The 15,291-nt window shown below is 43.1% G+C and overlaps 1 protein-coding gene across 4 annotated transcripts in view; it reads right to left on the reverse strand.

Moving 5' to 3' along the window:
* Nucleotides 1-623: 623 nt before the first annotated feature.
* LOC139051910 (short transient receptor potential channel 4-associated protein-like) overlaps nt 624-15,291 on the reverse strand; it is a 133,328-nt gene continuing 118,660 nt past the window's right edge. For all 4 annotated transcript variants that reach the window (XM_070528946.1, XM_070528942.1, XM_070528945.1 and 1 more), the window contains 3 exons: nt 14,703-14,812; nt 4,342-4,623; nt 624-4,230 (listed from right to left, as the gene is read on the reverse strand). In XM_070528946.1, coding sequence (XP_070385047.1) covers nt 4,108-4,230; nt 4,342-4,623; nt 14,703-14,812 — 515 coding nt within the window. In that variant the 3' untranslated portion in view covers nt 624-4,107. The remainder of the gene's footprint in view (nt 4,231-4,341; nt 4,624-14,702; nt 14,813-15,291) is intronic.

Genomic DNA, 15,291 nt, shown 5'->3' on the forward strand with positions numbered 1-15,291 from the left:
AGAATGGGTACCAAGAGAAGGGAAACGCAGTCGAGGACGGCAGAAGACTAGGTGGAGCGATGAAATTAGGAAATTTGCGGGTGCTAGTTGAAATCAGTTGGCGCAGGGCAGGGGTAATTGGAGATCACAGGAAGGGGCCTTCGTCCTGGAGTAGACATAAAACAGGCTGATGATGATGATGACTACTGTGTTGTTCCTTTGTCCCCAGAGCCCGTTTGAGATCCCCATAATTTCTGCACAAAGAAAATAAATGCCTAGCCAAGTTGAAATGTATATTTAACTGGCTTCAAAACATTAAACATTCAATTCCAGGCAGGCTTTCATACTATGTTGCACAAGTGCGTAATATCTATTCAGTGCATGGCCACTTCTACAAGTGGAACTTTACAGCAATTTTAACAGCTATGTTTCATATGGAATAGCTGTTAGTAAATTGCTATTTATTTAAAGTATGTACACACATCTCAGATATGGCTATGAGACAAAGAGTGCACAGCAGACTGATGGGACTTTCATTCAGTTGTAATAAAACAACAAAGTTCCACTGCCCCGAGTCCTATAAAATAGTTAAGCTGAGCATTTAGGTGTAGATGATACTGTATAAGTACAAAAGCCACACCGTGTTTATGTGCTTAAAAGAAATTGTTTAATAAAATTAAAACAAACAGGCCACCTCTACTGCAGAGACAACAGGGAAAACTGCAGTGTTCACACAATACATTGTTACTATGCAAATTTTCATGTTTCTTTCTTGCTTTTACTAAGTTGGTATTTACAAAATAATTACTCAGTCACACAGCATACAATACAAAAACACACTTCAGCAAAAGCAAAAACAAGCAACATTTGTTTGTACCATTCCAACATCTACCACACATTCACTTCAAAATACCAATCATTAGACCATATTTCACAACTTCCAAACACACAAAATGTCACATGAACACAAAATTTGAGTTACCTTTCCTACAATGTTCAACTAATACACAGTATGTTTACATGAATTAAAAAAATATTATTAACCTGTTTAAAGCATGTCACAATTGGTTCGTTAATATTTGATGCATTGGTACGAAAACTAATGCCAATAGGCAACAGCAATAAAAACAGCAAAACATATTCCACTATTCAAAATATGCTCCATACCATTGCACAAAGCTCTCACAATGCAGTTTATATTAAAGAAAGATACAACATTGAGTGCCACAACTAATATCAAATGCTTAGTAGCAATAAAATAAAAAATTGGACATAGACTACACTTTTAGACTTGTAACAACTATGCAAAAGAGCACTTAAGTTGATTAAAGACCCCAGGGTAACATTTTGTGTCGCTGCTGCTATTCTCTATCGTGTTCGCATTTAAATGTTTATTCATAAAGATGGTGCTACATCACAAGCCATGTCATTTGGAACAGGCTTTTCATTAATTATATGCAAGAGTGATGCAACACTAAAGCAAGGGTTCTATGCCTCCTCATAATTTCACGTACTAATTAATACCTAAACTGAGCCATGAAATGAAATGTTTTAATCATAAAATGACTCAAAACCTCACTTACTACATTTTGAAGCACCCAGATGTAGAGAGTGTTGAACAAAAAGAAGTATCCGCTCTAAATTAAATTTCATAGAAGTAGGTGGACAGTCGCAATTTGCAAGAGCATTTCAGAGATGCATAATACCGAATGTGAACTATTATGAACAGGTTTAATGTACCTAACTAGGAGATATGTACTGAGAGTGAAGATGTAGGCACTGGAAAATTTCAGCCTGGGCCTGTATATTTTAATGATACATTCTATTACCACCTTCATTTCCTTATACAGTGCACCAAGTGGCCAATCTTGGTGATAATGGTGATGTCCAAACCAATGACTTAAGGCAAAATGAATGAAAAATGAAGTGAATTGTTACAAAATACAAGCCCAGTTCACACTTCCTAATACACTAGCCCATAAAAATCCTAACATGACATGCAGAAAGAGAACAGCAGTGGGTCAGCGGACTGGCTAACCTGCTTCAGCTGATGTGGCAAGTAGGAATTGTTGGCATTGAAGCATATGCCTAATAAAGGTAACTTCTTTAACTTGACTCGTGTCCCCAAAAAATGCTATTGGAGACTGATGTTATATACTTGATTTTGCCTCTAAATTTGACTTTCTGCAGATTCACATTCATTTCGCAGCCACGGAAACAAGGCTGTTCCTCAAATGAAGCATGCCTGAATTTGAAATTTGTTACTTGCCAGAGCTCCCATCAATAACAGGTGAATCTTATCCAACCTTCCACTGCATGTGCAGTGTACATGGAAATCATTGACCATTGTGTTATCAAGATTATTTCAATTCCTATAAAAATATTACAATATGTTACAAGGTGCTGCATGTAAGGAAGATTATGCTAGATTTTTCACTGTTACTGTGCAGGACAACATCAATTTACTCCGAATGCCAAACCACTGTTTTGCCTTGTAAATTTTGTGCATTTAAAACTACAGAAAAAAATGATCCCACAAGCTTGGAAGAAAACCAGAACATTTATATTATGGGCTTAAATAATTTACACAGGAAGGAGAGAGAGAAAAAAAAAAGCAACTGTTAACTTTTTCACAACCTTATGGCCTGTCATGAATGGGTTTAAAAGCAAAGCCTACGCTATATTCAGAAAACCTGTTTGATAACCCTGACGAGTGTCAGAGTATGATGGAAGGAAGAAAGCTTGCAACTTAGTACATATAAGTAGAAAACAAGCCGGGTTTCTGAATGAAGCAGTAATGTGCACAAAACTGCGAGCCACACAAGGAGGTTAGAATGCCATTCTGGTAATTTAATTTGATTTCATCCATTTAATCCTTTCTGTAATGCACTGAAATCCTGGAAATGCACATGTTGCTAGCACAAAATGCATGCAAGCAGTGGCCACAATTCAGATGTGCACTCGATGCTAGGTGTTTCCCAGCACATTATTACTATGCCAAGAAAGCAACTTTATGTAGACTAAGCTAGATGGAATCAATGGCATTTATTCTAAAACAGTATGCCAAATGTGAAGTTGTCATTGATTAAAATACCTTGCGCCACAAATGACAAGCTGAGAAAAATTTTGTGGCCATTAGCTGACCTCAGCTTGCAAACCACTCAATCCGAGATTGTTGGTCTTGTTCATACTAAGTAGATTAAAAATGCAAGCAGTATACAACAGGCATAAGTGGCTGTATCAACACAACGATCACAGTTAATTCCCTATTATTTATAAACAAAACAACATGGCACTCAGATGAAGGTGAGAGATCATTTATGCAGTTAAAGCTTCATAAGGTTGTTAACCAGTCTCCTTGCTACCTTTTAAGACCACTAACCACCTCCCATAATCCAAGCCAAGTGAAAACATGAAGCATTCAACACATCTCCTCTGCACCAAGAACTTATGATGGAGTATATGTGTCCCTGGCTGCATAACAACACAAGAAACGAAACCATATAATTGATTTAAAGGTGCATCATGATCACATTTTTCTAAAAGTTGAATGAGAACTAGCTGTGAACATACCGACAGTTGCACAGCAATAATCACAAGTTGCCCTTGTCAGCCCAAAACTCACGGTCACCCATCTCGACTTCCATGAACTAGTATTTTAGCACACTCAGCACAACAATGATGATCACAAGATGTGGGATTCAGCTCTGCACAATGTACAGAATGGCAGTTTATTACCTAGTGACTTTACCGTCAAAAGAAACTAGCTCCCATGAGCGCTCTATTGCTTGGTTAACATAGGGCCCTTGACAGCAAAGAGATTCACTGACGGTATATAGAAATCTCAACTCCATATTAAGCAGCCCAAGTGTGGCCAAGATGAATGTTTACTGTAGCCGGCTGCTTTCTTTAGCCATCCATTAGACATTCTTTAGTGAACACAGATGGAATGAACGACTGAGCATGGTCCAGTGAACACTGTCAATCTCAGGATGATTGCAACAATTACTTTTCAACCAACTGTATTCAGCACACGGGGCCCACTTAATTACTGAACATAGCTTGCAGTACTACATCCACATGCTCAGTGCCTGCGCTGCACTGTGTCAATGCATAGCAGCCAGTCCATCAACTGTCGCGGGTGCTGGGCCCAGGGTGAACATGGTAGACAAGGGACACAGGACTGGTAATGTCCTCCGAGACAAGTGTGTTCACCATGGCCTTCCACCGATGGAATCCAATTCGTGAGCTCTGGAACAGCAAAGAAACAAATTCAACAACATGAAATAAAAACACTCGCCATACTTGTGATGTGAACTTATTCTGGGAAAACACAGGTGTCTGTCAATGAAGGGTGCTGACCTTTTCAAGGGCAGAGCAATCTTTGTCCTTATGGAGGTAGTGCTCTTGCCAGAAGTGCAGAAGCTCAAGCAGGTTTTGCAACAGGCTGCCTGATGAAGCTGTGGCTGTGGCTGCTGCGGAGCCAGCAGGGACACTGGCAGGCACACTAGCATTGCAGGCCGTCTTGCTTGCTGCACCCGGTGGAGGTGGGCCCCGTAGTGCGTGCAAGTAACTAACCAGTTGACCACGCTGTTGCGCGAAGATGAGCAACACTAGGGCTGTGTTCACACAGCTCACATTCTCCTGCAGAAAGGTGGAGGAACACACAGCAGGCTTATTCTGGTGCCTACATGTATATTCACATGAATCTGTTGCATCATCACTCGGAGGCTCTCGTAATGACTGAAAATGCAAAAAGCTATTACCGACCCCATGCACTATGGGAATCGATGTAAGTGAAGCTTTTTGTGCTGTTTGCTTTTATTGTTGATAGTCAGTGGTGATGTCAACGGCGAATGTTTAATTTCTTTAGCATTTAGTGCAATATGAGTGTGGTGAGCTGATGTTAAACGTTACCTTGAGTGCACCACTGCTGTTTGTCTGCATAGTACACAGAACACACAGGGGGAAGTGTTTGCTGGAGGTGTTGTCGTGCACCATAATTCATAACCTCCGAGCATATTCATGCCTCACATGGCACATCGCATTGTGGCAGAAGTGTTAAACATTAATTTAATTATCGGGCTGTACGTGCCAAAACCGCAATCGGATTGAGGCACGCCACAGTGGCAGACTCCGGATTAATTACGACACCGTGGTGGTCTTTAACGCGTCCCTAAATCTAAGTGCATGAGTGTTTTTTATTTCGCCCCTGTCGAAATGCAGCTGCTGCGGTCAGGATCAAACCTGTGACCTTGAGCAATGCCATAGCCGCAAAGCCACCATGGCAGGCACAGAAGTGTTGACTTGACGTGCAACCGCTTCCATAGTGTTGCCTAGACCCTACAGTGCGCTTTAATGCAGCTCTGCTTCCACATGCCCTGCGTAAGTTGTCCGTTTGACAAATCTGCATGGTGTTTATTTTTCAGAAATAGCAAAAATATACCATACCATGCCTTAAACTTAAAATGTATTCCGTTTTCCCACAGCCACCGTCTTGTCTATAGTAGTAGCGTTTCCTTGCCTTCTCACGACACCTTTTCTCTATCCCCCACCGTTATATGGGAACTGTGAGCGAAGAGTGGCAAGGCTGTTATCCACTTGTTTCATGAGTGCGTCGATTCTACTCATTTTCTGCTTCCTCTCCCCCCGCCTTTCTAGTATCCTCTCTTCCCTTTGGACTTTCATGTTAGTAGAAAGGTAAGCACTGCAATTTCTGCAATGCTTCTGCAGGGTGTCACGAATGATTACAGCTGTCAAGAGGCTAATGTGGCGACACCCAGGGAGCTCCAGAAGGTATTGTGGACATTCGACTCGATGTAAAGGTACAGACAAGTTTCTCGCCTCGCCTTTCCTCTCTGCCATGCTCCTGTCATCTATACACACGCTCTGAACCACTCCCCTACGTGGCGTGCCAGACAGCAGCAGCAGCAGCAGCAGCAGCAGCAGCAGCAGCAGCAGCAAGAAAGTCGAAGGAAGAGGCAAAGAAAGCGTCACTTTAAAATGGCAACACTGCCCGCTATTCTTGCTAAGCCGCTTGACTGTTAGCACTCAAATATTACAAAAAGGTAAGGTTTTGCATTCAGTTCAGTTTAATACCTTGTTTAGACAGGGACAAAGAAAAGGAGCCTAAACAGAAAGCTAGAAACAGTATGCTGGATAGGCACAATAGAGATGAAACCAGCAGTGGAAATGTAAATATTTAGTCGACGTGGACTGTTTAAATACCATTCTGGAAACCTCACAACCCTTGCTTCGTGCCAAGAAGAGACTTAGTCTACGAGAAAATTGCATCTGAAGGGTCCGGTCCTAATACGTTTTTTGAAATTCAAATCTCCCGCCACCCAACCAGGGGAGTGGCGACGTTGCATACGCCATCACCACCCTTTGCTGCCGTTGGCGAGTAAAACGGCCCCCAACAGATGGCGATACCGAGCCAAGACAGAGCGGTAGACTAGCCGCTGCAGCTGCTTTTTGGTCAAGTGGCGTGGACTGTTCAGGCATCCATCGACATCACATGGAAGTTAAGTTCTCTGCTACTTGCAGTTTGTGCCAGTTTCGTGAGCCAGCAAAACCAGCGCAGCACTACACGATAACGGAACTACTAAAAAGCGAAAGCGTGGCCAGCACGGAATCTAGCAAAAACGAAACCTTTCTACTACCCGCGTCGTTGCTAAGGGTAATTACAATGAGTTCTTTTTTCTAAAAAATAAAATAGAACTGGACTAGTAGCATTTTATTTCGTCTTATAATAAAGGGATGTTTTTTGCAACGAGTGGTTGAGTACTAGTGACAGAACTGAGGAGTGCTTTCGTCATTGGGCAAGTACTTGAATGTCCCTGAGGAGTCTCTAATCAGGTCCTTCATTTACCCCAATTTCTCAATCATTAAGGCTTTGTTTGCGATAATATTGATGCCTTAGAGATTATTGAGCACTAATCTACCACTTTAGTTTGACTTAATATTTGCCTTTAGTGTCCCTTTAAACCTAGGGATAAGCAAATATTCGAATCTCTTGAATAACAAACAGAATATTGCACTATTTAATTCAGTCTTCAAATCGAATACTAGTTGACCTTCGTAAATTTAAATATTCTTTAATAGCTTTAAAATATTTTAAATCATGCCTGTGGGTGAACAAGCTTTAAACTGAACACACCTAAAACAGTTGCACTGTTTGAGGAGTATATTTGACCCACAACAATAATCGTCATCTGCCTTGCTTGTGTTTCCTTTGTTGAAAACTCAGCACTCGCTACTTTCCTGTCAAGAATGCTGTGTCACGCTGATAACGCACAAGCTATTTAGGACTTGGAAGTACTGGGCTCGCAGCATTAAAGAAAGGAAATGCGGGCAAGACAGATGTCGATCATTATTGTGGGATAAGGTAAGCCCCAAAGGGAGTAAACCTTTTTAAGAGTGAAGTGAATGTGCAGCATATTTAATACTGGCTGCCATAGTAGACATGATGATAAGGCTTTATTAAAATAAGGATGGCTTATCGGCCTAATAAGTGTTATGGGGTTGGGGAATCAAAAGGTGACAATAGGGCCAGCTACACAGGAACGCTCCACCACACAGTTACACAATGTGGAAAATGCCTGATTCTGCAGCAAAAGCGTATAGCACTCGCAAAAGACCATCGGCCTTCAGTGAAGGTTGGGTCTACTCCTTGAAGCTGGCCACTTATATAAAACAGAAGTTGTGCAGTAAAGCATGTTACATCACACAGGGAGTCTGACTTTTCTAGCCACACTGCCATCATATGAACTCTCCAATGGGTCCCAAAATGCGAATAAACTGCTTGTTTGTTGCTAATGCTCCATTTTTGCTTTTAATAGAAAACACTTCACAATGCAGAACGTAATGACAGAAACTTGTGTATGTTGTGAATACAGTCGAACCTGCATACAGTCAAACCTCGTTAATATGTACCGTGTAACCTGCAATTGAGACTTAAACATAGTTGCGAAGATTCCTCCACCCAGCCTCCATAGAACCCCATGTATTGGCTGACCACTTAAGCTGTAGTCGCTCATTGCCCACCATATGGTTAGTGCGTACTATTTTCTTTCTTGTTCTACACGCACAGGCACAAAATTGGCAAAATCTCATATGCACAGACGTTCGATTCTCGATTTGCGACACCCGGACGACAGTCGCCAGCGATAGTGATGTTAAAACATGGCCACAATGACACACTTCCTGCTCATACATGTGCTGCCGATTAGGTGCTGGCCGCTTAGGTGCTGGCGCACACTCGCTTGCTGACCTCTCTTTGTCCCGAGCGCCTTCCTCCGACAAATTTGCCACGGAGCAACCTCCCCGTTCTGCCGTAGGCGCGAGCTTACTCGCTGGCCCCTCTGTGTCCCGAGCACAGTTCGATGCCCGGTGCACCACAGCGGAGCCTCCCTGCCTTGATGTTGGTGCAAACCAACATACTTCAAGTCCGATTGATTCAGAGTCTAATGAAAGTGATCACAGTATATAAAGTGATCGCTCAAGAATACTGCCCCTGTGTGCTTGATATATCTGTGGTCAATGACCCGCAACTCGTGAAGACTAGGCGTCGCTTTCATTATAAAATCTCGTTAAAAAGAATCCCGTTTGGAAAAGGAATTCTGCACGTCTAATTTTTTTCTGATTGTGAATGTGAGGGGCATGTCACACTTTTTGTTTCAAGAATTGGCGGTATGTTACACGGGTGTCACAGGTGCACTCTCGATTGCGATTGGCTCCTTTATTCAAGCTACGAGGCAGCCAATCATGGTCATGAATTTCTATCTCGATCAGACTTGATCGTGATCGAAAGTGGCTACGTGACACAGGTATTAAATTCAGGTGCACTTTTACTGTTCTTACTTTAAGCCTGCAAAAATAGGGTGCTCATTAGATTTAGGGGTGCATTAGAATCGGGTAAATATGGTAATTAAAAGGGCAATGTACTATTGTTCAAAGCCAGATCAGGATATCTGAGAACATGGTGAAATAGGAAATAATTTGCCGATGATAACAATACAGTAAACCCTCGTTAACTCGAACTCGCATATCTTGAAATATCGGTTAAGTCTAAAGTTTTCTACACTGCACCTTCCCCACCCATAGGTGTTATGTATTTGCTCCCGTTTATCTTGAAGCATTTTTCGGGCGTAATACGGATATCTCGAAATTTTGACTGGGATGGCTGAAACCAAAGGTCCTTACCAAAAGGTGATACAGGCTCCGAGCGAGCGCTTGGTTCCTACTAAGTGCTGAACACGGTCATGATCTAAGGGCGAATGCAAAATTTCCGCAGACGCAGCCGTTTTCTGTCAACCGCGTCAAGTAACCTTGGAAGCAGTCACGAGGTGTGCGCCGCTTACGTGCGGGGGCTCATGGGTTTTATCAGGTAGTCGCTCCAGCGGGCTCCAGTCACAGCATTTTGCACAGGTGAGCGCTCTTAGGTGATTGCGTGTGTGCGGTTGTGTTAGTTCTCTGTTTCGTCGCGCTATGCGCACCATGCGTCGACTGATTTTTTTGTTGTGTGTGTGTGTGTGTGTGTGTGTGTGTGTGTGTGTGTGTGTGTGTGTGTGTGTGTGTGTGTGTGTGTGTGTGTGTGTGTGTGTGTGTGTGGTGTGGTCAACGGACAATGACGATGTCCCACCCCAAGCAGTGTAAATCTCTGACGCTGGAGAAAAAAGTCGCGTTAATCAAGAAAGTGGAGAAAGCAGGAAGGTCCAAAACAAGTATCACCAAAGAATTCGGCATCGCCTTGTCGATGCTTTCGACAGTTCTAAAGAATTGGCAGAAGGTCTTGGATGGCTTCGAGCAAAGCTTTTCCAGCAAACGGAAGCGGACTCGGGCCTCGAATTTCCCGGACGTCGAAGCAGCACTTATGTTGTGGCTCCAGAATGTTAGGGCAGCCAACCTTCCGTGACAACCCAAATGATGATGGAGAAGGCAGATGCTCTGGCGTTGCAGATGGGCCACACAGACTTCAATTGCAGCAATGGCTGGTTTGAACGATTTAAAAAGAGAAATAACGTGGTGTCAAAGCCTATCCACTGCGAAAGCGGCACCGTTGATGAAGGGGCTGCAGACACCTGGCGCAACCACCGCCTAGCTGAGCTGCAAAAGGCTTACGCGGGCAAGGACATTTTCAATCTCGACGAAGCAGCACTGTTTTATAAGATGCTACCTAGCCGCACATACACGCCAAAGGGAGAAGCGTGCTCAGACGCTAAGCAGCGCAAAGACCGAATGACAATACTTTTCGGAGCCAACTCCACCGGCGATGAAAAACTGTCGCTGCTTGTTATCTGTAAGTCGCTCAATCCAAGGTGCTTCTGAAATGCACGGCTCCCGAGATGCGACTTACCGAGCCAATAAAACGGCCTGGATGACTGCAGCGCTCTTTGAAGAGTATGTACGTGCGCTTGACCCGCAAAATAGCAAGGGACGGCCGGAAAGTGGTGTTTGTCTCGGCCACGGAAAAATCAACGACTTGGAGACAGTCGCGCTGGAGTTCCTGCCTGCTAATATGACGTCTGTGCTCCAACCGATGGACCAAGGAGTCGTTGAGGTTGCTCGCAAGTTCTACAGGAAGAGCCTCCTCCACCGAATTTTGTGTCCTTACGACATTGGTAAGAAGTATGAAATATATTTGCTGGGTGCAGTCCACCTGATCGCCGAAGCCTGGCGCCAAGTATGTCCATTGATGATTGCTAATTGTTTCGTGCACGCAGGATTTTCGCGCGCCGAGAGATCGCTCGAGCCAGACTCGAGCCAGCCAGACTCGAGCCAGATTGCGATGAACTTTGCGATGAAGTTCGCAAAGCTACCGGCTGCGCCAACGATGCTGAAGACGGCGAAATCACTTTTGAAGAGTATGCACTCTACGAGTTGGACGTGCTCGTTACCGGAATGTTGTCCGACGCCGACATTGTTGAAATGGCAGTGAACGATGGTGATCACGCTGACGAAGAAACAACCTAGAGAAGTGCCGACAACTGCAGAAACAAGAAACTTGCTACGCTTGCTCCGCAACAAAGTTGAATGCAGCGGCGACGAACAACGGCTCATGCGGTGCGGTCAGCAGCTCGAGGAGGCTTTTCTCGCGCGGAGTGCTAACGCAAAGCAGGCAAGCATCACTCAGTTCTTCTTTCCAAAATAATAAAATTCAGTTTTTCCTGGGAATTCTGCGTTTATTGCAAAAGCTCCCCTCATGCTGTGGAGCATTTGTTAGCAGTGCTGGTTGTTACTGGCTCTTGTAGTGACCCGGTCACTGAAATTTTTGGCATTTTGCTTAACTCGAAACTCCGCTTATCTCGAAATTCGTTAACTTCGAGTTAATGAGGGTTTACTGTACCTCCGTAACATACAGTAATAGCAATGAAACAATAGGGCATATTTTGTTGGCATGTGTCAATGTCTGCCAAGAAGTCAATGAGGGTGTTGTACACCTGGACATAACCTTGGGCTTTAAAACCACTTTTTTACTGAGAATTCATTCAGAAATAAAATACGCTATTTCAGAAATAATTTTCAGCTATGAGTACTTCAATATGTTAGGCAGAAGCGGAGTTATTGAAGTGCTGCCGTGAAGCCACATCTAAAGGCAAGCTTCTCCGCCATTCAATGTTTTGTTATCTCCTAGGGAAGCCCACCCTTTCCATACTCCTGCGTGTTGAACCACCCTTCTCACCTTCATGCTTGCCAATTCTCTTCCTCTTTGCGGTTCACCATTGTGTATTTAGTAGTTAGCGAATAGTGCATGCGACACCAGCAAACTAGAACTTGGATCACAATATGCTGTGCTCAACGGCTGTCGTAGCAAAGAAGCTGAAGACAAAGCTGCACTCACGACGGAGCAAATCACGATTTGAGCTTGTGGATTGTGTATCATGGGATATGTCATCCAAGCCCGCAGCACTCCATCACGCAAAGTGCTTCGCGATACGGCAGAAAGCTAAATCACAGTTGAGATTTTCGGCGCGGGTGCGTTTTCTCCATTGCCATTGCCCATGCAAAGGCTGCTCCATCCGCACTGCGAAGTCAGTCGATTCACATCACATGTCATGTGACTGATTCAACCGTGATCACATCAATTGTGTGAATCCAACCTTTTATCAGCCTCGCCGAAGAGGGGGAGAACAGAGCCGCTGGCCGAAGATACGATGTGAACGAACTGTGCAGCTGTGAATAAAGACTGTTTTTACAAAGGTTAGAGCATTGTTGTATGCAGTTATTGCCGTAGGGTATGCGCACAGATTATTTTCTTCTTTCCAGGCTGTTATAATTGGGGGTGAGAGCTATATGTGGTGGCAGGTTACACACGAAAAAATACGGTAATGGAAATTAGCAAGACTCGACGGCTACGACACTGTTAAGCAGTGTGGCCAAAGTTTCATTCCAACGCAGGCGGGCGTACAGCCTAGTGTTGGCAGACGATAGTACGATAGTCGTACTTCCGGACGTACGTAATTCTTATAGAAATTCAAAATGCAGATTTTCACTTACTTCAGCCTGTTTACTAAACTGCGTCAATAAATATACATAGCAACAGTAGGAAGAAGCGCACTGATCCAAACATCCTTCTTGACTGTGTCAGCTATTGGCCAACGGCAGCCACGTATTGGAATCTGCTATATGACGAAATATGGAAGCCTCGAAAAACGTGAGGAGACAACTTCTGTTGAAAAGAGGATGTTTGAGAAAAAAAGGTGACTTCATGTTACACCAGTGAGTTTCACACGCCGGGCTTGACTGCAAAATTTGTCTGAGATGTTTAAAGCAGCGTATGCTATCCACGGACTGCTTTTCATCAAGCCCGAGGGGTGGTTCAGGACACCTTAAAGGATAGTAGAGGATACAGTTAAACTTCAATATAACAAACTCCAACATAACGAAATTCTTGATATAACAAAGTATTTACCTTTTTATAACTTATTGTCCATAGAACACCATTTATTTAGAAACTTAATATCTGTATTATAAGGTCCTAATAAGATAATATTGCACCCCACACACTGTATGCTTTAGGTGCAACTGAAAGAGTGGGAGCATGAGCTGACAAGGATGGCGGTTTGATGAGCGCCATCTTCCTGTGTGAGCAAGGGGGAAGGGGGGCAGGGGAGCAAGCTCCCGGTAACATAATAAAATGCGCACAAAGGGAGTGGAGGAAGTGGTGGGCAGGTTGGCGTGCTTCTTTTGTAGTGCGGCCGTGGCTTGGCATAGCTGTGAGAATGGCTGAACGAATACACAGCTCGCACACTCTGTTTCAGAGGTAATCTGCTACATGAGCAAAGACTGGGTGAGCTGAGACGGCACTGCGACATTGAGACAACTCTCAATTTCAACAAAATAATTTTTTGTCTCATTTAAATTTGATTTTTTTTTTCTGATTGCCCAATAATTCATAAACTTTTCAGGTCCCTTCCGTGTAAGAAAAATCTATTAGCGATTGTACTTATTTGCATAAAAGGTTGAATTTCAATGTAACAAATTTTCGATATAACGAAGCAAGTTGCCAATTGTACTGACTTTATTATATTGAGGGTTAACAGCATAAAGAAAAATAATCTGCCAAGGAGACTAGTAAAGTCAGCTGGAATAGTGCACGTCAGCTGTTAGCTGTTTTTGGTGGCACAAAAGAAGGGAGAGAACATAATAGATTTCAGGGCAAGAAATTTTATCAGGTTCAATGGTTTGTTAAATGAACCATTATTCTAACGGAACGACGATAAGCATAGAAGAAAGGCAAAAAGAAGAAGCTTGGTCACATCTGCCACTGCCCTGTTTCAAAGGGGATGCTTAAGATATTCATCCATTTATTATTAGTGTTTCTGTACCTAATTCTTTTGGACTGCCTGCACTTGGGAAAAGATGGGCGTATGCTACTCTATGTAATTCTTTGTTTTTACATGTTACAAAAGCTATTCGGTGGCTCTTTTTCTTTAATGATGCAGCATGAGATGGTACTCACAAAATTTTAGCCTTATTGTTAGTGCTAGGACAGCAAGGTAGTGTAAGCACCAGGTCCTCAATGGCGGCATCCGGAAGGTTGCTCTGGTGTTTGTGCATGGGAGCAATTGTACGAAAAAAGCCTACCATCTGAGGAAATGTGCAATTATTTGTGTAGTATTTAGAAAAGAACTGCACTAATTATGCACAATGACAGCTTTGCTCACGCCTACTACAACTTTCAGTCACAGTTGTCAGTGGTTTGCTGCTACACCCGAAGCACTATTTTATTCAGCATGTTAACTCTGGCTAGAAGCTTACCACGCAAGGAAATCAGTACACATAAGGGAAATGTCAGAAAAGATCGATACAGAACCTCATCCGTATTATTTCTGTAGCACCATGTTTGCACACTAATAGGTCTATTCAGTTTGCCGTTCACTTTGTGCAATGCAAAGCCTGCTGCTTTGCACTGTGTTTCAAAACTGCAACCGTGACTAGGTACACAGACTAACGCTGAAAGTCTTGCCATCTGAATATATCGAGCTTTGTCATATTCTAGAAAAAAATAAAGCTCACAAGCAGGTTTCTATGCTAGTTCCTCTTCACAAGATTCGATTTTCAATATTCTCGTATTTTATCCAATATAAGTTTAGAATTGCCATGTGCTCAAGAAGCCATGAATTTAATTTTTGTAATACAAAGTCCACAATTACCCTTTCCTAACACAAGGTGACACTGCCACTTGGTACTACCAGTAGAATGAAGAAATGTTAATATACCTGTGTGAGGTTGGAGATGGTGACAAGAGAAACCAACTTTTTGAGATAACGAATGCGGTTTCGTTGGTCCCCAATATGGCTCAGCACATAGCTGCTCCTCTCAGCATACTCTGTAATAGAGGGAACACCACCAAATCATTATGTAGAAATCTAATCAATGACAGAGACTACAACCATTAGGACCAAACTGTTCCTTAAGCAATGAGTACAAACATTTGCAAGTACAGTAAAACCTTTATACCAAGTTTACGAACTATTTGAGAATGTGGCTTCAAATCGTCACTAGACAAAGATCCCCATTTTATGTGTCTCGGGGGTTAACACTGTCTTCATCAACCCCTCTGTCACCTATCTAGCACATTCTTTCCAGAGTACCAGGTTACAGCCTGACATAGGAGATGAAGGTGCACACTATTCTAGTCACCTCACACTCAAATCAAAGCCACTTAGAGAATGCCACCTTCTTGAATGTCATCAAATCCTTTCTTTTTGGGGCAAGACAATAGTCTATGGCCAAACACAACGTGAGACAAAGATAAATAAGGGGTGCCCATGGTCAGACATCATTCACAGCGAGTTTCTCCAGCAG

This window comes from Dermacentor albipictus, chromosome 1 (genome assembly GCF_038994185.2).
Source record: "Dermacentor albipictus isolate Rhodes 1998 colony chromosome 1, USDA_Dalb.pri_finalv2, whole genome shotgun sequence".
In the NCBI taxonomy this organism is placed as follows: Eukaryota; Metazoa; Arthropoda; class Arachnida; order Ixodida; family Ixodidae; genus Dermacentor; species Dermacentor albipictus.